The 23,923-nt window shown below is 44.9% G+C and overlaps 1 protein-coding gene across 2 annotated transcripts in view; it reads left to right on the top strand.

Annotated features, from left to right (window-relative positions):
• The first annotated feature begins 2,450 nt into the window (after positions 1-2,450).
• Positions 2,451-23,923, top strand: part of SHISA6 (shisa family member 6) — a 349,135-nt gene continuing 327,662 nt past the window's right edge. Inside the window, exon 1 of one of the 2 annotated variants that reach the window (XM_060240724.1) lies at positions 2,451-3,287. In XM_060240724.1, the coding sequence (XP_060096707.1) occupies positions 2,620-3,287 (668 nt within the window). In that variant the 5' untranslated portion in view covers positions 2,451-2,619. The remainder of the gene's footprint in view (positions 3,288-23,923) is intronic. The other variant, XM_060240726.1, reaches the window with a different exon arrangement.

Below are 23,923 nucleotides of genomic sequence, written 5' to 3'. Positions count from 1 at the left end.
TGGCTCAGTCAGATTTGGGTTTAATAGGGACTTTGGATGGTTATCACCAGGGGTCATTTTGTAGAAAAACAGGTGGTGGAGCTCATTAGCTTATGCCGCCCCCCAACAGCCAAAAGCAGCCCAATGCAAGAAGGGAGAGCCCCGGGTGAGTGAGGCCTGCTTGGGCTGGCTAGAGATCCAGCCAGCCCAAGCAGGCCTCGCTCACCCGGGGCTCTCCTTGCCCCCCCCCTCCATAGTCAAAAGGACAGCAAGCCACCGACCACCCAAAATCACATAAGAAGTGGAGAAAGGGTGGCTCGGGCTAATGAAGGCTGCTGAGTGTGTGGCAAAGCTCCTGATGGCTGGCTAGCTGCCCGCTCTCCTAATCCGGAGATTGTTATGCAGCTGCACCTATTCAATGGACAAGGAAGGTAGGTGGGAAGGCGGAGGGGGAATCCTTAGAAAGGTTCAGGACACTGTGCTCCTGTGAGCTCCTGCTGAATTCAAGGTCTGGTTATCTCATTACCAGAATTGCCTTTCCCTTTCAGGAATTCCATTCAGCTTCATCAATAGAAGGAAGTGGTCACACCCAGCCTGAACTGTGTATTCTCCCTTTTTCATGACTTTTGCAACTGCTTTGCATTCACATGGCACTCATTTCCTGCATCCACTCCCCCTTCCCTTACCACCTATACATCTCCGGCCAGTTCTACATACCTCCATGCAGGGCCGGCACTGGGTTTTCTGCTGCTGGAGGCAGACCCCAGCTCACCGCCCCCCCCAATCTTTTAGAAAAAAGTATGCACGCGCAGGGCACAAGGACGTCATAAAAAGTGACATCATCAAGCACCCCCCCATCCCCCTCAGGCTTCCACATCGGGGTGGGAGGTGGAGGAACTGGCAGTTGTGTCAGGTGCACTTGATGCAAGCCCCTTCCCCGCTCAGCTTTCCTGCAGCACAAGAAGGCTGATGGGGGGCGGGGAGCTGACGATCGCCCCCTGCACGCCTTGCAAGGCGGGCAGGACACAAGCCTTTTCCCCGCTCAGCCTTCCTGCAGTGGGGGTGGAGGTGCCGACGATTGCCTCCTGCACAGCTTGCAAGGCACGCAGGACACATCCCCCTTCCCCCGCTTGAAAGGCATGCGGGACACAGGCCCCGGCTGGCTCATGGGGGGGCGCCCAGCAGCGCCCCAGGCGGGGTGGCACCCTAAGCAGCTGCCTACCCAGCCTACTCCCACGCACCGGCTCTGCCTCCATGCATCTGACGAAGAGAACTGTGTTTCTCGAAAGCTTATGCTACAATAAAACTTGTTAGGCTTAAAAAGTGCTAGTGGTCCAAAGCCACCCAGAAGGCTTCTGAGCCTAGCATTGCCAAGTGTGGCTTGGGAAGTTCCTGGAGATGTGTTGGTGGAACCTGGGCAGAGAGGGGTTGCGGGAGACAAAGGACTTCACCTCCGCGAGATCTATAACGCCACAGAGTCTGCCCTCCAGAGCAGCCGTTTTCTCCGAGGAACCAGCTCTGGCGTCTGCATCTCACCAGGCCCCAATACACTGTCGGGTTTGAATGGAGGACTCCAACGACTAGGCAATGCTGGCTGCCTATGTCAACCCACTGCGCTCCCAGGGCACCTTCTTGGCGTGCAGCGACCAGCTGTTCTGCTTCAGCTTGCTTCCCCTCTCCCGCATCTTCCCCGCCTTCCCAAGCGGTGGGGAGAGGAGCAGAAGAGAGGCTCCCGCAGGTCGCCGAGCAATGGAGAGGAGGCCCCCGCCTGTGGGACCTGTGGGGCGCCCGAAGGCGGAGCTCAGCCCGCCGCCACTCAGCAGGAGGCCGGCCCTGGGCGGGCCCAGAGCGCGAAGGAGGCAGGCAGGCGGGAGAGGCGGCGGCTTCTCCCCGCCCGCTCCACAGCGGCAGCTGCTGCCAGGCAGGCTCGTGAGAGCGGCGGCGGCGGCGGCGCAGGCGGCTCAGGCAGTGCGCGACGGAAGGGGGTGCCCAGCGCGGCGCCTCCGCAGTCCCCCCGCGCGCCCGGCACGGTGAGTGGAGGCAGGCAGCAGCGCGCGCGGGTCGGGGAGGAGGCGGGCGGCGCTGCGGTGCCCACGGCCGGCTCCCTTTGGCCAGGCTGCTGCCGAGGGAATTCCCTGCTGCCCGGCGAGCTCCTGGGCTGCCCGCTCGGATGCTCGCATGTCCCAGCTGCACGCCTGCTCCCCATGGCGCCCACCTCAGAGCTTGTGGGGACCGCTCTGCGTTTTCCTCCCCCTCTGCTTCTCGGCTCTGCAGGGCCCCCTCGGGGAAGAAGCTGCAGCAGCAACCCCTGCACCCCCCCCCCCCGCTTCAATTCTGCCCTAGGCCAGGTAGGCTCAGATGTCTGTCTCTCTCTTTTAGCCCATCACCATCTTTGGAGGAGCCACCCGCCAGACGAGGCACACAGGAGAGCACCTCTATGCCCTGAAGCAGCAACAAAGTAGCGGCTCTTGCTTCTTGCCAGGATGAAGGGGCTTCTCCTGAGACAGAGGCTGGCCCCAGGCTGCTGCCGCCAGTGAAGCATCCATCTGCCTGCACATTCATCCATGGAGTACCAGAGCCAAGGTCCTTGACAGTGCTGGGTTGGGCAGAGCCTCCCATTTTCTGCTCCTTCCTTTCACCATGGGGCAGAGGCACCTGCTGTGTCTGCTGCTGCCTCTTGCCCTATATGCTCTGTTGACCACACATGCAGCTGGGCCCCCACGGACACCCAAGGGCAACCGGACACAGGGGGCAACAGTGCCCCGGCGATCCTCCAAGCAGGTCAAGGAGCAACTGAACCATACGCTGGCCAGTACACCTCCCTCTGCCGTGCCAGCTGGTAGCGGGGGCAGCCGTGCACGCGGTGGAGTTGGAGATAGAGGGCCACCAAGAGCGGCCTCCAGTGGCAGTGCAGGAAGCTCAAGCCCAGCGTATGATACATGCATGGGCTACTATGATGTAAGTGGACAGTGGGATAAAGAATTTGAGTGTAACAACAGCCAGAAGGATTTTCGCTACTGTTGTGGTACCTGCAATTACCGCTTCTGCTGCAACAAGCGTTCTGAGAAGCTCAACCAGTACATGTGCCGTAATAATGGCCGTGGACCCACCACAGATTCAATGACTACTGCCACTAGTAATGGTGGACCTGGAGAAATATCCAATGTCTATGACCCAAATGAGGATACCACTAATGCCACCGTCTACATTTCATGTGGAGCCATTGCCTTTGTTGTCATTGCAGGCATATTTGCCAAGGTAGCCTATGACAAGGCACGACAGCCACCACAGGAGATGAACATCCACAGGTGAGAACAATGTGTGGACCGTGTACCTGTTCTTCCCCTCAGTGCATCAATGTATTCATAACCCTCAGGAGATGGACAGAAATCACAGGAGCTGGACACCTAGCTCTATAGATAAGCATCCCACATACCCACACACACTCAGTTCCATGCATACTCCCGATGCTGTTAAATCCCACAAAATCGGTGATTAATGTGCTTTACTAAGAATGAGCTGTATTTCCATCATATAAGCACCTCCAACTGTTCTCATCTTGGGTGATGAATACAGTTAAGTAAGAGACAGCCAACTTCTTACCACTTCGAAAATGAGACAATTCCCTTCCTTGTTCCCCATTGTAGAGCTTAGCTGTCACATGCAGGATGGAAGAAGCAGTTCTGCGGCACAGCAGATACCCCTCTTTTCTGGAAGCAGATAGGCGTTCAGATTCAAAACTCTACTCTTTATTAAAAAGATTGCTTCATCTTCAGGTATCACAGTGTGTCCAAAATAATCAGGACCTCCTTCCTAGGGCTTTCAGTGATTTCCTTTGTTCTGAATCTTTTTGCCTCAGTATGAATAACAACACATACATGTGTGTCCCTTCTCTTTGGTGTACTTGCTTACCCTTCTCACAACAGGGCTAGGTCTTACAAAAGTAGGTCTTACCTCCCTTTTCTGATTAGGTCTTCTTTAGGTTTGAACGGCGTTTTCTAGTTACTGAAATAGGCACTAGAAATAGATTTTAGCAAACTGTAAAGATGCACAGTGCAGTGATTTTAGATGAGTTCTAATTATGTTAATATTAGATCTGGAATAAATTACATTGAGAGAAATGAAATAATATAGAGAGTGTGTTAATGGCAGTTTCAACAACTTATTTAAACTTGGTTTACAGAGAATTAGAAAAATCTAAATCACCTGAAGGATTTTATACAATAAAGAAATAAGATGCTATCTGTGAATGGGCCAAATCGAGGAGGAGAAACAGATAATCTTGTCCCAGATAGTGCTATCAATATAATGCTACTATGAAAGGATCACCTTCTTAATTGATGTTGTTGTTCTCTATTAATAGTGTGCCTTATTTTATAACCCTATTACTACAACAACCTGGTAAGATTTTAAAAGACACTTAAATTAATTCTTTAAAATCCAAAGACCTTTAAAGGTTTTAATTGTAACTCTTGATAAGGTCCTGTAGTTAACAGGTATTTAACCTATTCTAATCTCTGCCCTATCTCTGATAAGTCCTTAAAATTCTGCCTTTTAGGTATCCTTCCGCCTGTTCACCTTTGCCCTGTTTAGGTTAACTTACTTTCCATATAGCAAAACAAAACAACCCCCCCCCCACGTAACACTATGCAGGCCTAACGTAAGGAAGTAACTGTTTTAAAAGCATAAACAGAGAATTCATCATTCTACATTTTAGTGCTGCAAGCTTAATATTTATTTGTCACCTGCTTCTGGTTTAAGAATGAGATCTGATAAAGTGGGCTCCAGCTTATGGAAGCTCATGCTACAATAAATCTGTTCATCTTTAAGGTGCTGGAAGGCTCTTTTTTGTTTTCCTTTTCTCCTCTATAAGCTTTCCATTCATCCTCTCTGTTCAGCACTGTCCAGTCCATCTTATGGGTCAAGCTGAGTATGACTCACCTTAAAATTTTCATGGGCTCTGTTTTCCCCAAAGTAAGAAGAAGAAGACTGCAGATTTATACCCCACCCTTCTCTCTCAATCAGAGACTCAGAGCAGCTTACAATCTCCTATATCTTCTCCCCTACAACAGACACCCTGTGAGGTGAGTGGGGCTGAGAGGGCTCTCACAGCAGCTGCCCTTTCAAGGACAACCTCTGCCAGAGCTATGGCTGACCCAAGGCCAAGCCAGCAGGTGCAAGTGGAGGAGTGGGGAATCAAACCCGGTTCTCCCAGAACCATTGTTGTCTTCTCTAGCTAGTCTCATTTTTTCTCTCTCCTTCCCTTTGCCACCTGTTCCATCATTCCACTGTATAGGAACTGGAATACGTTTGCACCAATGCATATTTATACCATGAAGTCTCTGATTGACATTTCCTTTATTCCCTGTGGTACTTTCACTTGTATTGTGCTGTGTATGCCTGATCGCTTCTCACTTGCACTGTCCAACTCCTAAGAAAAGAGGAAAGTTCAACCTTTTCTCTTCTTTAATTAGAACTAATCCTAATGTGCTTTTTTAGCAAGCCTCTCTGTTAAATACCCCATGATGTTTCTGGAAGGAGAACCATCTAGCATTTTCCCATCAATAGCTGTAACTGTAAGTTCTATTCTAAATGCTTCTTTTTGAAGCATTATTTTGAGCATTCTGAAGTAATACTTCAGTTATAAAGATTATACAGAATGCTTTATTTTTTAAAAGAATTGGAGAAGAAGGCTACACAGGTTGCTAGGAAGCATTGCATAGTGGGAATACATTTTAAATTGTGTAAGTCAGATAAGTGCCCTTCATTATATCTCTCTAAATGGCCACTACCTTTCCCCAGTTGACATGCAGCATTAAAGCAAGATCTCAGAACACCAGGCCTTGAATTCAGCAGGAGCTCACAGGATCACAGCTTCTGAGAGTTCCCCCTCCTCCTCCCCACCCACCTGCCTTGTCCGTTGAATAGGTGCAGCTGCATAACATCCCTGGATTAGGAGAGTGGGCAGCCAGCCAGCCACCAGGAGCTTCGCCACACCCCCAGTCAGGGCTGGATTAACCAATAGGCCAAGTAGGCACCGGCCTATGGACCCCCACACCTTTAAAGGTACAGATAGTCCCCTGTGCAAGCACCAGTCATTTTCGATTCTGAGGTGACGTTGCTTTCACGTTTTCACAGCAGACTTTTTACAAGGTGGTTTGCCTTTGCCTTCCCCAGTCATCTACACTCCCCCCCCCCCCAGCAAGCTGGGTAATTTTACCAACCTTGGAAGGATGGAAGGCTGAGTCAACCTGGAGCTGGCTACCTGAACCAGCTTCCACTGGGATCAAACTCAGGTCATGAGCAGAGGGCTCCGACTGCAGTACTGCAGCTTTACCACTCTGCGCCACGGGGCTCACACCTTTAGGGCTGGCTTTTTCCTCTGTTTTCCTCTGGTTGTTTATGTTTGTTTTGTATAATAAAATTGGTTTTTTAAAAATTATTGGTTGGAAAATTAAAAAATTATTAGGAGATAATTTGTGAGGCTCCCCCCCCCCCCGAGATTTCAACTGCCTAGAGGCCTCCACAGAGTTTAATCCGGCACTGACTCCAGCAGCCCTCATTAACCCTTGGAGAAGCCCATGCCACCTTTTCTCCACTTATGTAATTTTGGGCGGCAGGTGGCTTGCTGGGGGTCCAAGGAGAGCCCCAGGTGAGTGAGGCCTGCTTGGGCTGGCTGGATCTCTAGCCAGCCCATGCAGGCCTCACTTGCCCAGGGTTCTCCTTTCTTGCGTCAGGTTGCTTTTGGCTGGTGTGGGGGGTGGCATATGCTAATAAGTTCCACCACCTATTTTTCTACAAAATGGCCTCTGCAGAAAACTGTATAGTAGTTATATTTGATGACTTCATGCAACTAAAATGTAAAGTTGTGAAACAATTTATAATGAACCATACTTAAAAATGTGTAATAGGAGCGAACTTAACAGGGAAGAACAACAGCCTTTCATGATTATCCTTCATTTATATCAATGAAGGACTGTTTTGTCAAAAGATCTGCCAACAGCTTATAAACGAAAAAACAAATGTGCTTTGCATAGTGCATGGAATAAAATGTTGGCATCTCTATAATCCCAAAAGAGGCCACAAATGGCCTAAATGTATAGCCTTTTCTGTTCTGTGAGGTTTTAAAAGTCTCTTATTTTATTTCTGCCTTTTTCCTACTGTCTCATATACTCTGAAAGACAACTCTTCAGCTGGTTTAAGTTCCCACAGCTGTACATATACTGAATCAGAACCTTCCGAACAAATTTAGGTTATTACTAGAAAATAAAGCTTTGCACTCTGAAGGTTTATGCTAGGACAATTTGAATCCAGAGCTCTCTTTGCTTTTAGTCAAGTAATTTTGGTTGCTGCACCACACGATAATGGTATTCCAGAAGTGATACCATCAGAAAAAAGGGGACAGAAGTTAAATTGTTGCATTGGCTTTGTGATAGGGCTGGTTGGAGCTGAAGGCATGGCTTTTTGGCACATTGGGTTGGAAGCAACTCTTGTTTGTTTTTGTGGTTTTGTGCTAATGCCAGCATGACCCCCGTGGAGTCTTGTATCCCTGATGCATTGGGAAACCTGGCACATGTCCCTTTCCTCACGTCTTCCTCTTGCTCTGGAGCTTGTAGACCTCCCTGCAGAATTGCAGGAAACCTTGTCAGCTTGTCTAAACACCTCTTGTCATTCCTTCCTTTCTTTATAATTTAAAGATGAATTCTGAATAGTTAAATGAATCGCTTGTATGCAGATGAAGGAATTAATGACAGAGTGAGTGTTAGAAAAAATTGACTTCAAGTGCCTTTGAAAGAGCTGATTGACTTTCATTATTGATGTAGTAGATGACAAAAGATTATACATTTCAGAGTTTAAGCTAAATTTGATCAATGCTAGCACAACAGTTTAAATATTATGAAGTATTTATCTAGCAACTGGGGTGTGTTACATTGTATGTGGCATGATACTGTTTATTTGTTTTTAAAATAGAATCACAGAGTTGGAAGGGACCTCCAGGGTCATCTAGTCCAATCCCCTGCACAATGCAGGAAACCCACAAATACCTACCCCAAATTTACAGGATCTTCATCGCTGTCAGATGGCCATCTAGCCTCTGTTTAAAAACCTCCAAGGAAGGAGAGCCCACCACCTCCCGAGGAAGCCTTTTCCACTGAGGAATCGCTCTATCAGGAGGTTCTTCCTAATGTTGAGCCAGAAACTCTTTTGATTTAATTTCAACCCATTGGTTCTGGTCCTACCTTCTGGGGCCACAGAAAACAATTCTACACCATCCTCTATATGACAGCCCTTCAAGTACTTGAAGACGGTGATCATATCACCTCTCAGCCATCTCTTCACCAGGCTAAACATCCCCAGCTCCTTCAAGCTTTTCTCATAGGACTTGGTCTCCAGACCCCTCACCATCTTCATCACCCTCCTCTGGACCCGTTCCAGCTTGTCTATATCCTTCTTAAAATGTGGTGCCCCAAACTGAACACAATACTCCAGGTGAAGTCTTACCAGAGCAGAGTAAAGCAATACCATCACATCACGTGATCTGGACACTATACTTCTGTTGATACAGCCCAAAATTGTATTTGCCTTTTTAGCCACCGTATTACACAGTTGACTCATGTTCAGCGCATGGTCCACTAAGACCCCTAGATTTTTTTCGCACATACTACTGCTAAGACAAGTCTCCCCCATCCCATAACTATGCATGGGATTTTTCCTACTGAAGTGCAGAATTTTCCATTTATTCCTGTTAAAATTGATTTTATTGGTTTTATCCCAGTTTTCCAGCCTGTCAACGTCATCCTGTATTCCGTTTCTGTCTTCTACTGTATTTGCAACCCCTCCCAATTTAGTATCATCGGCAAATTTAATAAGCATTCCCTCTATTCTTTCATCCAAATAATTTATAAAGATGTTGAACAAAACAGATCCTTGAGGCACTCCACTTGTCACTCCTCTCCAAGAGGATGAGGAACCATTCACAAGCACTCTTTGGGTGTGATCTGTCAACCAGTTATAGATCCACCTAATGGTAACAGGATCCAAACCACATTTTACCAACTTGTCAACAAGGATAATATGTGGAACCCTATCAAAAACCTTACTGAAATCAAGATAAACATCTACAGCATTCCCCTGATCTAGCAAGGTAGTCACTTTCTCAAAAAAAGAGATCAGGTTAGCTTGACATGTCTTGTACTTGAGAAACCCATGCTGGCTTATAGTAATCCCATCCATTCTTTCTAAATGTTCTAAGACCAACTGTTTGATGATTTGTTCTAATACTTTTCCAGGTATAGATGTCAAAATGACGAGTCGATAGTTTCCCGGATTGTCTTTTTAACCCTTCTTGAAGATGGGGACAACTTTCACCCGCCTCCAATCTTCCAGCACCTTTCCTGTTCTCCAAGAATTCTCAAAAATAATAGCCAGAGGCTCAGAAATTATATTCACAAGCTCTTTTAGAACCCTTGGATGCAGTTCATCTGGCCCTGAGGACTTAGTTTCATTTAAAGAAACTAGGTGTTTATGTATTGCCCCTATGCTGATCCTAGGTTGGAACTTCATACCCTCCTTATATGTTCTGTTTTTGCCATGTTGAGCACCATTTCTCTCAGAAGAGACGACTGAGGAAAAGTAGGAATTGAACAGTTCCACCTTCTCCACAGTTCCACATTACCCGTTACAATTTCACTTTCCTGCCCTTGCAATGGGCTTATCATGTCCTTGCTCTTTTTCTTACTCTGAACATAAGAACCCTTTTGTTGTTTTTAGCATCTTTGGCCAGCCTAAGTTCATACTGAGCTTTAGCTTTCCTAACTTTTTTTCTACAAGCACTGGTGATTTGTTTATATTCATCCTTGGTTATAAGACCCTCCTTCCAATTCCTAAAGGAGTCTTTTTTCTTTCTCAAGTCTTTATAGAGCTGTTTATGGAGCCAACTCGGCTTCTTTAGGCTTTTTCCATTTTTTCTTCTCATAGGAATAGTGTGTGATTGCACTTTAAGTATTTTGCTTTTGAGAAACTCCCACCCCTCCTGAACCCCCTTCTTCCTAAGTATTTCTGACCATGAGATTTTCCCAGCATAATTCTAAGTTTATTGAAGTTTGCCTTTCTGAAGTCCAATCTATGACTACGTACAGCTTTTCCTTGCCTAAGACTGTAGATTCCAAAATTATGTGGTCACTACTGCCCAGGGTGCCCACTATTTCCACTTCATCAATCAATTCTGCCTTGTGGGTGATAATCAAATTCAAGATAGCAGATCCCCTTGTTTCCTTCCTCACTTTCTGGAAAAGGAAGTTGTCAGCAAGACAAGTTAGGAATCTATTTGACTTTTCATTTTTAGCAGAGTTGGACTTCCAACAGATGTCCAGGTAATTGAAATCTCCCATGATCACCGCATCCCTTCTCTTGGAGAACTTTGCAATCTGTTGTAGGAGTACCTCATCCAAGTCCTCTGCCTAGCTTGGTGGTCTATAGCAGACCCCCACAATAATATCACTGTTTTTTCTTACTCCTTTTATTTTTACCCAGAGACTTTCAACTAAGCTGCCATGTCCAGATTCACATATTTCCTCACAAGTATATACCTCCTTCACATATACTGCTATGTCTCCGCCCTTTCTCATTTGCCTGTTCCTTTTAAATAAGTTGTATCCCTGAATCCTAATATTCCAGTTGTGAGTGTCATCCCACCAAGTTTCAGTAAGGCCTATCATGTCATAGTCTCCTTCCTGTATTAGGACTTCCAGTTCCTCCTGTTTGTTTCCCATACTCTGTGCATTAGTGTAGAGACATCGAAATCCACATTTTATACATCCCTAGGGTTTAGTTTCCGTAGAAACCAGCAAGTTAACATTACCTAGCGTATGCGCCACTCTCTGCAAATCTTTATTGTTCTTATCCCCAGTTGAATTATTGTCTCGCTCCCCCATACAATTTAGTTTAAGTCCTCCTTATTAGGTTAGCAAGGCTGTTACCAAACACCCTTTTCCCTACCGCCATAAGGTGCAAACCATCTCCCGAGAGAAGATCACCATCTCAAAAGCGTAAGCCATGGTCCAGAAATCCGAAACTTTCCGGACGACACCATCTACGTAGCCAGTCGCTTGTTTGAAGTATTCTTCTTTCTCGTCCTAAGCCATGGCCTTCAACAGGAAGAACTGATGAGAATACAACTTGTGCACCCAGCTCCTTCACCTTCTGACCCAGAGCCACATAGTCTTTTCTAATACGTTCAGGGCTATGACAGGCAGTATCGTTCATTCCCAATTGGATCAGCAAGAAAAGATAGTAATCCGTGGGCTTGATAAGTCTTCCAATCCTTTCTGTCACATGCTGGATGCGTGCACCTGGCAGACAGCAGACTTCTCGGGATGAGAAGTCCGGTTGGCACACTTTGGACTCCACCCCTCTGAGCAAGGAGTCTCTAATCACCACCACCTTTCTCTTCCTCTATTGGGGAGCAGAAGTTCCAGGTTTCTTATCCACAGGATCCTGAGAAATTTTCTTCAAGATTCGTGGAAGCTGGGGAAGTAGCCCTTGTTCCAGTGGTTCAGAATCAGTTATCGTGGGCAGATCCTGGAACTTATTGCTGAGCAGCAGAGGCTCAGAACATCTCCTGATTTTCTTTCTCCTTCGGGTTACATTTTTCCAGGAACCCTCCTCCTGTGTTGGGTTCTCTTCTAATTGCTGAGATACCACTTCCTCTCCCTCCTCTTGTCCTTTCAAGAGTGCCTCATGTGTTCTGTCAAGAAAATCTTCACCTTCCTTTATACACTGCAGTGTGGACAATCGTGCCTCCCCGTATCTTCTCCTCCAGCAGGGCCACTAACTTACACTTGCTGCAACTGTAATTGCTGTTACTCTCAGGTAGAAATACAAACATCCCACAGTCATTACATGTCACTGCCTCTGCTCCCTCACCAGCCATGCTGCTGCAATCCATTTCAAAACTTTCTGTATCTTGACTTCTCTTTAAATCCCACTACCTGCTTCACTCGGCAACAGCAACACAAAAGACACACAAAAGCAATCAGAAACCCCTCTCCAGCAGTTCCCTCCCACAGCAACCCTAGGTAATGCTCCCCAGCAGTTTTAGAAAAGCAAATCACACTCACTCACCTTACCAGCAGCTCTGTTCTAGATCTCGAAAACACCTTCTTCTACAGCAGCTGAGCCACTTCTGCCTCTGGCAAAGATGAGCCTTGAAAATTAAAGGCTCAAGCCCCCACCCACCTCTGACTCATCTGCCAGTGCAACAGCAAAGGCTGGGTCCAACAATTACCCCCAGCAAACAAGCTCCCCTCACTCAGCAACACCTTACTAGCGGCTCTGTTCTAGCTCTAGTTGTTCTAGCTCTCTAGATTTGTCAGAGTCTGTGTAGTTGAGTTCTTCCTGTTTTAGGACATTTCTTGTGAGATTTACAGCTACTGTATTTCTAGATTTTTTAGGGCCTCTGTATTTCAGAGATTCCTCTGTGGCATGCGAGCTTGCATATTCAGGGATGACCAAATAGGGAAACGCTAGGGACGTGAGGTAAACAGGAGTTTGTATGAGTAAAAATTTTGCATCTGTTCCTGTATGCTTTGATGAGGTACAGATGGAGCAGGAAGAGATCTCATCAGTACCCAGATTTCAAACTTGGTTGGGCTGATGTGTCTAGGTAATCTTGTAGCAACTTCAAATACTTTTTCAGATTAAAATGTAACAATAAAATACTTGCTGAAAAGAGCCAAATGGTTTAAACCTGATTGCCAGAAAGATCCCAATAGCTCATTGAGACCGATTTCGCACTCACCTTACCCCGCTCTCCCGTTCATCTTCTCTGTGCAGTATCTGTCGAATTTCCCACTATCTGCACCAGAGTTACAGGAAGCGTTACGGCTTTTGCGCAGCAAACAGAAAGTGGTTTTTAGCGGTTTCTGTTTGCTGCGTGAAAGCCGTGACGCTTCCTGTAACTCTGGTGCAGATAGTGGGAAATCTGACAGATGCTGCGCAGAGAAGACAAATGGGAGAGAGGGGCAAGGTGAGTTGTTAAATTGGTCTGAGTTTCCAGTACCACTTCTGTGGATTTTGATGGAAATAGAATCAAGACCAAAGGCAGTACTGAATGAGATGCAAGGAGGTTTGTGAACTGAGTTCTCAGCATTTTTACCATACAAATCAGGTGTGTAGGGATACAATTCTGCTTTGGTATACCTGCAAGTTTGCCTTAGTGGGATATTGGGTCTGCATGTGGCATCTGTCATAATGGCTGTCTTGTCCATTAATGCACAACTGGAGCAGAAACTTGTACTATTTTCTTTCATATAGAGCCCTGTTTGTTACTGTGTGGAAGGTAGTATCATCCAAATTATACTATTCTTGATCATACAACACACATGTTGCTCTTAGAACCACTCTGAAATGACTTTTTGACACTCATAAAAGATTAACAATGCCATCCTGTGCAGAGTTACTCCATTGAAATCAACAAGTTTAGACTTGAGTAACTACACTGGATGGCAATGTAACTGGATGGCGATGTAGCTCTATGCTCACATCTTTCTTCCTGCTTACAGGTAGATTTATTTAGAAATTGAATGTTCTTCCTCTCCACAAACCTGTGTGATGAATCTGACAAGATAAAACAAATACAATCAAATCATGAAACAATTTTTCGATATTAAAATTAGCCATAAAACTACATTAAGCAGCCTAAAATTGTGTCTATAGACTAGAAGCAGATCATAAAATTAATTAAGAAGCTGGAATGTTTCAACCAGAAGCCTGAGTAAATAGAATTTTTTTGGTCTGGTTCCTAAAGAACAATGAAGTGGGCACCAGGCAAGCCTCAAGAAGGAGAATTTGACAAAATGAGGTGCCACCACTGAAATAGCCCTGTTGTCTCTGATTGCCACTTACCTCACTTGTATAGACAGGGTCACAAAGAACTGTGCTTAGAATATTATCTGGTGGATTGACCTGTATGGGAAGAAACAATCCTTCAAGTGTCCTTCCTAAAGCTGTTTAGGGCATTAAAGTGGACAGGCATTTTGAATTCCACCCATAAATGAACAGGCAGCCTGTGCAAATATTTTTGTACAAGATATAACCTCTGTATCCAGCCCCTGACCATAACCTGGCTGTTGCATTTTGGACTAGTCAGTGTTTCTGAAGAATTATCAAATGCAGCTTCTTGTAAAGCACATTTCAGTTGTCTAACTTGGATGTGATCAGAGCATGGATCACTGTGAAGCATGGATCATATTTACTGAGGAATGGCCATCACTAGCATATCAGTTGAAGACAATAAAGGGTGCTCATGCTACTGAATAGATCTGAGCCTTCAACTATAAGCCAAGATTCAGCTGCACCCCAAAGCTGTGACCTTGCTCCTTCAGAGAAATGCAGCCTCCTCCAGGGCAGTTGACCTTTTAGTCCTCAAGCAGCTTTGTTACTGACCAACGGCACCTTAGTCTTGTCTGGAATGTCAGCCCTCATCCATCCAATTACCTTCTCTGGGCATCAGTTGCTAGGGAGAAATAGAGCTGGGTATCACTTGCACATTGGTGGCACCTCACTCCAGAGATGGCTCAAGGCTGACTCAGCCTTCCATCCTTCCAAGGCTGGTAAAATGAGGACCCAGCTTGCTGGGGAGAAAGCATAGTTGACTGGGGAAGGCAATGGCAAACCACCCCGTAAATAGTCTGCCGTGAAAACGTCGTGATGTGACGTCACCCCAGAGTTGGAAACAACTTGTGCTTTACCTTCTTAGTAGTTTCATGAGGGACAAGATGGAGCTCTGAGGGACCCCACAGCAAGACCATGGGGCTCTGCCAGCTCCCCCAATGCAATGCAAATCAAATTTCAGGTAAGACCTCATGACCTAGAGCTGAATCACATACTACTAAACAAAACTATAATTTATTCAGGAAAATATTACATAACTGTAGCATTAATAAAAGAAACATCAAATAATGTTCTAACTATTATACCAATTTTGTCTACACTTTAAACAGATATTTGAGGGTCCTAAATTAGGTTACAGAAACATTGTTGCTTAATTCCTTCAGCCAAGATAGTTATACATAAGATAACATAACCAACATTGATATTTTCATCAAGGTGACACTACTATTTTGGTCTTTCCCTTTATTATCTGCCACAACTGCTTGCTTAAAAGGATAGACTTATTTCTGACTGTACAAAGTTAGAGTCGAATCTATCCTGACTGCCAGGGCTTTGTTTGTAGAAAAAGCCCAGCAGGAACTCATTTGAATACTAAGCCACACCCCCTGATGCCAAGCCAGCCAGAACTGTGTTCCTGTGCATTCCTGCTCAAAAAAAGCCCTGCTGACTGCACAGGCATCTTTGTCAAGAAGTATTTTAGTTTTCTGCTTGCTGTCAAGTAGTTATGGATTCTGCATCGTTCTCACTCTCAGTTCTGTGATTCTATATCCTGCAGCTAGACATTCCCTGTGTCTCCTCCTCCATATGATGACATGGGTGCTAATTCTGTTCTTATATCATGATACATAATGCAGTAATAACTGCATATTGAACCTGTCTAAGTAAGCAAAAGATGTGTATTTCATAGAAGATAGCAGAAATAGTGAGACTTCTGTCTTGGCATTTTAAGTAGAGTTGGTCCTTATCAAAATCAATTAAGTTACACACATCAACCAGAGTGTGATTGAAATCAGAACCCGTTTGCATTTCTTTCTGTATTTTGATGCACAAAGCAAACATCCAATGACTGGAACTGCACACTTCAGTCTCTGCACCCCAGCGATGCTTAGCAGATTAGGTATACTGAATGTTTCAGGTATGGTACTGATGCGGAAACTGATGAAACACAGCACACCTTATGTTCTCTTTAGTCCTCTTTATCCTTCACTGGTTTCCCTGAAATATTTTTTGTTGTCCTCAAAATTAGGGTTTTATTTTTCTGTACTGTTCAAGTTGCTAGTTTTCCTTCTTGTTTATTAAATTCATATTGGAACCCTTATTCCTATTGGCAGGTAGTTATTGAATTCCTTCAGAACTAGAACTAGAACTCAATGCTCTGTTTCACTTTGACTTAGTCTAGGGCTAGGCAACCCACAGGACATGTGCCAAACCACAGTGAGCCAAATAATTTTGCTTGGCATGCAAGACTGGTTCTCTGCCCAAGAAGAAGAAGAATTGCAGATTTATACCCCACCCTTCTCCCTGAATCAGAGACTCAGAACAGCTTACAATCTCCTATGTCTTCTTCCCTCACAACAGACACCCTGTGAGGTGGGTGGGGCTGAGAGGGCTCTCACAGCAGCTGCCCTTTCAAGGACAGCTCCTGCAAGAGCTATGGCTAACCCAAGGCCATTCCAGCAGGTGCAAGTGAAGGAGTGGGGAATCAAGCCCGGTTCTCCCAGATAAGAGTCCACACACTTAACCACTACACCAAACTGGTTCTCAAGCAGCTAAGGAGAGCCTCTAAGATGCTAAGCAGCACTTCTGGGGCTAGTGGTGCAAGAGAAGGCAACAAATTACTTCCAGAACAATACAGACAAAACTGTGCCTGAGGCAAGCCCTTGAGAAGCTGACAGTGCCATTGTGGCTCACTTTCTCCTCAGTGTCTCTGACCAAGTACACCCTCATCCCCCACCCCTTTTTTGTCTGGTGGCATGGAAATATTTTCACGGGTAGACATTGTGGAATTTTGACACTCAGGCCAGAAAGGTTATCTACTTCTGCATTAGGCTGTGTTTTCAGTATTGCAAATCCATAAATAATGTTTACATTGAATGCATTGTGATAACTAAGTAATTGGGGTGCCTGAGGGTACAATCACGATACCTGTTTGCTTGGTCAGGGTGATGTTGGCTTTCCCATATCCCATTGTTCTTAACTTGATGATATATTGTCTCCACCAGAATGCATCAGCAGGAGATAATAAATGTGGCCTCAGGCAACTGTTGTATTTCTTTTTCTAAACAGCTTTTAAAATGGTCTTTGCCATTCTAGACCAAATTTTTTGTTACCACACAGTGTTTAGACAGGTAATTTGAGTATCTGGAAACTGCAGGTTCTCCTGCTCTGCTTTTTTTAGGCCCAACAGCAATCCCACTAAGCATCAACATTCATTTTCTATGGTAGGCTTGCGAAGTAATACAGTATCTCAGTTGCTTTTAATGCTGTCACTTTCTTGCTTGCACATCTGTTATCTCCCACATGTCTCATGATCAGGGGTCATTTTGTAGAAAAATAGGTGGTGGAGCTCATCCAAGGATTGTTATGCAGCTGCACATACTATTCAATAGACAAGGAGGTGGAACTCTCAGAAGGAGGAGGAGGAACTGTCAGAAAGGTTCAGGAGCTGTGCTCCTGTGAGCTCCCACTGAATCTGAGGCCTGCTCATGATTCTTAGAGCTCAAAAAAGCCAGGTACAATTATGCTGAAATATTATTTTCCAATACTTTAATAGAGGAAGTACTAGAAATGTTAAAGCTATTGGTGTCTCCCCTGTGCCTGGCTGCAGCTGGAACTAAGATGCTGAACAAAAATGTGATGGTTACCCACAAAAAGTCTTTAATTTTCTGTAAGAGATGGGAATGTGAACCTTGCCCCAACCCTGTTCTGCTCATAGCCATCGTACTCTGTTATTTGCCAGCTGTGCTACAATGTTGTATAATGCTGTTAGGCGCCGTTGAATTAGTTGTGTTAACTTTCATTTTAATAGTGAACATAATGATCATCAATCACCAGCCTCCCTTACTTCTTTTTTTATGGCACATGTTGTATTCTGTGGATAAGAGATACCACTCAATTGATATTCATATTGTTCATTTTAAGTCAGCCCTGCTGTGGTATCTTTCCTGCCACGTGAAAGCATATGAGCACAAGAAATAACAGTATCTAGCCATTAATAAAGAGCATTCCATGCTCACAATGCCTTTTGATTCAATTGGTAATTAACTTTCTCTGCTTGCTGTTGCTATATAGCATATAGAACTAATAATTTATTACAATAACAGTACAGGTTGGAATTCAAAGCTTTTCCAAGCTATGTTAGCCAGGATAAAATGGAGACAGTGTCAGACGATGGAACTTCAAATCAACCAGACTCCATTTGATACAAAGTTTAAGGCTTTATTTGAGACTTCATAGTTTCTGAGCGTGGAAAAATTGGAACTGATACATTCTCCCCGGTGAGGAGTTACTTTAAAGAATTGCACATCAAAGGTTTTCTAAACAAAACTACGTTCCCAAGCATTCTTAGCATGAAGTGATACTTTTCACACAATAACTTATCTCTATGCAGTCCTTGATCTCACAGGGATGGCTAAACTGCCATCCCCGGAGGCATTTTATCTTCAAAGGAGAATTGCCTTTGTTAGTTTCAGGGACAGGAATTCACACCAGTGTTAGTAAATACTATGCTCCTACATTGATATGCAAGGTCTCTTCCCAGGGTTAATAATATAGGTTAGAAAATGGAGTCAGTTGAGCTAAGCACTTCATTACAGTAATTTTCCAGTGTCTGACAGACAAGATCTGTGGAATTGAACATGTGTTTAAAATCCTTGAGCTATTCCACTTCCACCACTGATTTTGTTGAAATTTGCATATAGAGCTATTGCTCATTTATGCCAGTTCTTTTAGTGGGACTTTCAATGGTGAAATGTTCTTTTCCTTGATTGCACATACATGCACTCATGCACAAACACACAAACTGTTCAGCTAAATCTACACAAGTATATATGCAACCATGTAATTGTCAGGATGCGCCTGATACGTTTTATAAGATGTATGTGTTCTGGTTGTATTACTAAACCTGAATTCTGTAACTTTCATTTCTTGCAGCCACTTGGAGACACATCTATCTAACCACTAAGAAATGTGCAGGAGGGACAGGGAGAAAGATGTTGTGTATAATTGATTGTATTCTAAACAGAAGTCGTTACTTATCACATTGCTCTGGCAGTGGAGCAGGAGGATTTGGCTGTTGGCCTTGATCTCCTAAATCCATCTGTGGGAACAAGTGCTGGATTGGCAGGAGACCTTTTGCACGTGCTTTTCTTAGTATAACTGTGTGTGTCACTATTGCATCATTATTCCTGGCTCTGGCTGTTCACAGCACAAGGTGATGCTCTGTATATGAGTCCAATAAAACCTTTTACTCTTTTATTATGAGAATTGGTGGCTTGAATCAATAACTGGCAGAACCTTACATTAAGCCAGGAATTGCCCCACTGTCACCCAGGCTGGTGGTCACATGAGTCAACTGGCCCTGAACTATGTCCAGTAATGGGGAGACAGGAATTAAAGGGTCGAACAACAAGTAGGAACTCCATGCAGGAAGCTGTCGACTGACCCTGTACAATGGAGAGCAATGGAGAATCGGGAACCAATGCAATGAGGGACAACAGAGATTCTAACACTGAGCAACCCAAGTCCGTGCAGAGCCCCTCTGAGGAGAGGTTGTTAGAAGCCTTGCTAGGAGGAGTGGAAGAGCCTGGGGATGCTCCCCCCTTGTTGTGAGATGCCAGGCTCCCCATGGGGATTACTGTCTGGGAGAGAGGGGGACCTCAAGCTGACCAAAATCACCTGCCATCAGAGAGTTCTGTGACATGGATAGACATGTCTCTAAAGGAATCAGTCCTGAGACTGTGGAGTGAAGTGACTGAGTTGGGGCAAGAGATTACGGCACTGGCAACAGCCTTCAGCAGTGTGCTGGACTATCAGGAGGACAGGGAGAACCAAGATATCTACTCTTCAAGGTGATGATTTGGCTCCTAGGCTGACTCTGGGATAAGTGAGAATGGGTCAGATGAACTGAAAAGATCTGGGGAAGACCTAATGATGGAACTGGAGAAAGTAGTGGTTTGAGTAGGCCAGTCCATGCACAAAGAGTTAGTAGAAATACACAACAGATAGTGCTGAGAGAGTCAAGACTTCCAGGAACACATTCAGCAGATGGTGCAATGGGCCAGGAGTGGAGAGAGGCCTCTGGATGAATGACTGCCACCTCCTTGGGGAAGAAGTCCCCAGATGCTGCCACCATCGCTGCCACCTCTCAAGGGCAGGGCCAGATCTGGGGGGGGGGGGCAGAGGGAGGTGCTTGGCCCGGGCGCTGATGGAGGGGTGTGTGTGCCAAATTAGGTATGGAGTCTATTGTATTCTATGGGACCATAAGATAGAATGGCCCAAAAGGGGATGCCATTTTTTAATTTTGTCCCCCCTTGAAAAAAAAATGTAGATCCGGTCCTGCTCAAGGGAAGAGGTCCCCAGTCAATTATGCCACCTGGAGATGTAATGGAGTATGTAGACCTGGAAGCCAAGTTTGAGGGTGACCCAGAGGACTTGGTATTATTCCTAATGGAAGCCTAAGAGTTCCTGCAGGAATGGGGCACACTTTCTGTTCAGAGGCAAGCTGTGTAAGCTATTGGGATTCATGGTTGGGAGGAGCAGTGGCGAAGTGGTATGTGACTCCATATGATGCAGAGGCTGTGGTTCAAGGGTTCTTGGAGGCTCTGCAAGAGCAGTATAAGGACCCCCTTGAAGGGGAGAGAGCTCGTGCTAAACTAAGGAAGCTGAGTCAAGGAAGCCAATCCGTGCAAGAGTACTCCATGGAGTTGTGAGCATATGCGGCTAATGTGAGGAATTGGTCTGAGGGAATGAAGATAGAGTTTTACCAAGTGGGCTTGAACCTGACCTAGTAGTGAAAGCAATGGTGCAAGAAAACCCCTGCACCCTGATGGGGTGGATACAGCTGGCCTGTGAGACTGAGAATTGGGAGCAAGTGGTGAAGCTCCTACAGCAGCAGCACCAGGCCAGTCATGGCCAGAGAGAAAAAGTCAGGACCAAGTGCAACCCCACACCCCAGACACTGAGAGAGACTGAAGGAGGACATTGGGATTGTGTTTGAAGTGCAGGGCTAATAATAATTTCACAGCAGCTTGTCCGAAGGTCCCTGCAGTCTCCCAGGAAGAGAGAGGACCTGAAAAAGAGTGAACTGAGGCCAAAGCCAGATGGTTCTGCCATCAGAGTCAAGGAAGGACCAGTGACAGCAAAGCATTGAGAGGAGCCGGCTGATAGCCCCCCAAGATCGTCTGGGAGCGACACTGAATGATCTCCACAGTTGGGAAATGAGCCAGTCCTGCTGTGAGAGGTGCAAAGCTGTAGGTCCAGGGAACTTACGCACCACCCTGGGTGAGGAATAAAAGAATTTTATTTTATGTCCCAGTAACTCTAGTTAATCCTAGGTTGGGAACTCATATGAGGGTGGGGGCACTGCTGGATTCAGGATGCAGCTATGACTTAATCACTCCTACAGTAGTTATGGGGTTGGGTCTGAACTTGACCAAACTGCCAGAGCTTATCAGGTTTGAGCAGATGGATGGGACTCCCATGAAAGGAGACCTGTGTACTCTGGAGACGGATTCAGTGCCCGTGGGGATGAGTAATCACTGGGAAGAGAGAACGTTTGTCGTTACCCCATCGGCCAGTTTTCCCATAGTTTGAGGGTGAGGTGGCTGGCAGACCATGACTGCTATGTGCAATGGAGTGAAGAGAGACTATTTTTTCCTAATAAACTGTGTGAGATTCATGTGTGGAATACTGATTGGGGTCCTGCCCCTTCTCCCATCCCTGAAGCCATTTGCTTAACCAGGGAGGACTTAAGCCAAATCCCCCCAGAGTACCAAGATCTGAGCCAAGTGTTTGAAGAGAGAGAGGCTGATGAGCTACCTCCCCATAGGGATACTGACTGTGCCATTGATTTGATATCTGAGAATCCTTGCCAAAGGCTAAGCCAGGGGTGTCAAACATGCAGCTCGGGGAACAAATCAGGCCCCTGGAGGGCTCCTGTCAGCCCCCTGAGCAAAGGGCTGTCATCTACTTCCTTCTCCCTCTCTCTTGCTTCCTTCTGCAGCACAACTTGCTTTGCAAGGCTTGCTCAATCACACAAGAGCTACAAAGCAAAGCCTCTCTTTTCTCCACTGGCAGAGGCTCCTCCCCTAGGGAGGAGGGGGGGAGGGATAGCTTGCTTTGCCAGACTGTCTTAGACGCACCAAGCCTCTCTTCATTCTATTGGCTGAGGCTCCTCCCCCTCCTAGTCCCTTGGGAAAGGAAGGAAAGAGCCAAAGCTGCCTTTGCCCAGTTTTTTTCTTCCTGTACAAAGAAAACACCTTTAAGACCAATGAGTACTAATGTTTTAAGCATGTTTTATTTTAAGTGTGTTTAAATCTTTAATTGTGTTTATCCGTTGCTTTATAAAGTTTATATCTCTGCTACATTTTATGCCATTACATTTTATTTTATTTTTTTAAACAATTTTATTAGTAACATATGGTAGCAGAACTATATCTACAACTTATAAAAGCTTAAAGTAAAAGAAAGATCTTTCTACCCCATATCTTACTTTCCCCCCACCCCTCCCTCCGTTACTTGACCCCCGCCAGTGTTATTTTCTTAAAAAAAGCAAATATTAAAGGTACCCTTAACTATTAAGAAAAAACAAAAAACCCTCAAAAGTTATATTCTTATTTTAAAAATCTTAATCATCATCAAAGATTTCCAATGTCCTTTTATTTTCCACTCTTTTTCTACATATCTTCTGAATTTCTTCCACTCCAACTTAAAAAGTTCCAAATCATAGTCTCTTAGTTTTCTTGTTAATTTATCCATTTCACTCCATGTCATAACTTTTGTAATCCAATCCCATTTCTCTGGTATTTTTTCTTGCTTCCACAGCTGCGCATACAATGTCCTAGCAGCTGAGAGCAAGTACCATATTAAAGTTCTATCTTCTTTTGGAAATTTTTCCATTTGTAATCCCAGCAGAAAAGTCTCTGCCACTTTGTTGAATTCATATCCCAAAATCTTAGAAATCTCTTGCTGAATCATCTGCCAAAACATTTTAGCCCTTTCACAAGTCCACCACATATGGTAGAAAGAGCCTTCATGCTTTTTACATTTCCAACACCTATCTGGCATCTTGTTGTTCATCTTTGCTAATTTTTTTGGAGTCATATACCATCTATACATCATCTTAAAACAGTTTTCTTTAATACTATGACATGTTGCGAGTTTCATAGAATTCTTCCACAGATATTCCCAAGATTCCATCTTTATTTCTTTGTTTACATTAATTGCCCATTTTATCATTTGAGATTTCACTACTTCATCTCCTGTAGACCATTGTAAAAGTAATTTATATACTTTTGAAATTAATTTCTCATTATCTCCAAGCAGAACTCTTCCATTTCTGTTTGCTCTTTCCTTATTCCTTCAGTTTTAATATCATTCTCCACCAAACTTTTTATTTGTTGCATTTGAAACCAATCATATTTGTAACTCAGTTTTCAGTTCTATTTTCCCACTTTGTATGACATTACATTTTATGACACACATGGCCCAGCCCGACAGGATCTCATTTATGTCAGATCCAGACCATATAACAAATGAATTCGACACCCATGGGCTAAGCTGTATTTGAGGAGCCCTGGGGAGAAGGTGGAGACATGGAAGTTTATTGACAAAAATCTAGATAGAGGATTCATCCAACCTACAAATTCCCCCCATGTTGCCCCCGTGCTGTTCACGAAAAAGAAAGATGGAGGCATGGGACTATGCATGGATAACTGGGGGATTAATGCAGTCTCCACCTCAAATGCCTACCCCATTCCTCTCATCTGAGACTTGCTGGGAGAGGTGGGCAAGGGGAAAATATTTACTGAGTTAGACCTGTGGGATACTTACTTCAGAGTCCACAATGAGGGAGATGAATGGAAAACAGTGTTTAACACTTCATTAGGACAGTTTGAATATTTGGTGATGTCATTTGGGTTACAAGGAGCCCCTGGAGCATTTATGAGCTTGATCAATGAGGTGTTGTATAAGTTCTTGTACAAAAGAGTGGCCGTTTAGCTTGATAATGTGCTGATTTATTCAGATGATCTTCCCTGCCACAACAAACTGG

The sequence above is a fragment of the Heteronotia binoei genome, chromosome 5 (assembly GCF_032191835.1).
Source record: "Heteronotia binoei isolate CCM8104 ecotype False Entrance Well chromosome 5, APGP_CSIRO_Hbin_v1, whole genome shotgun sequence".
Taxonomy (NCBI): Eukaryota; Metazoa; Chordata; class Lepidosauria; order Squamata; family Gekkonidae; genus Heteronotia; species Heteronotia binoei.
This window is presented reverse-complemented; position numbering and strand designations above follow the sequence as displayed.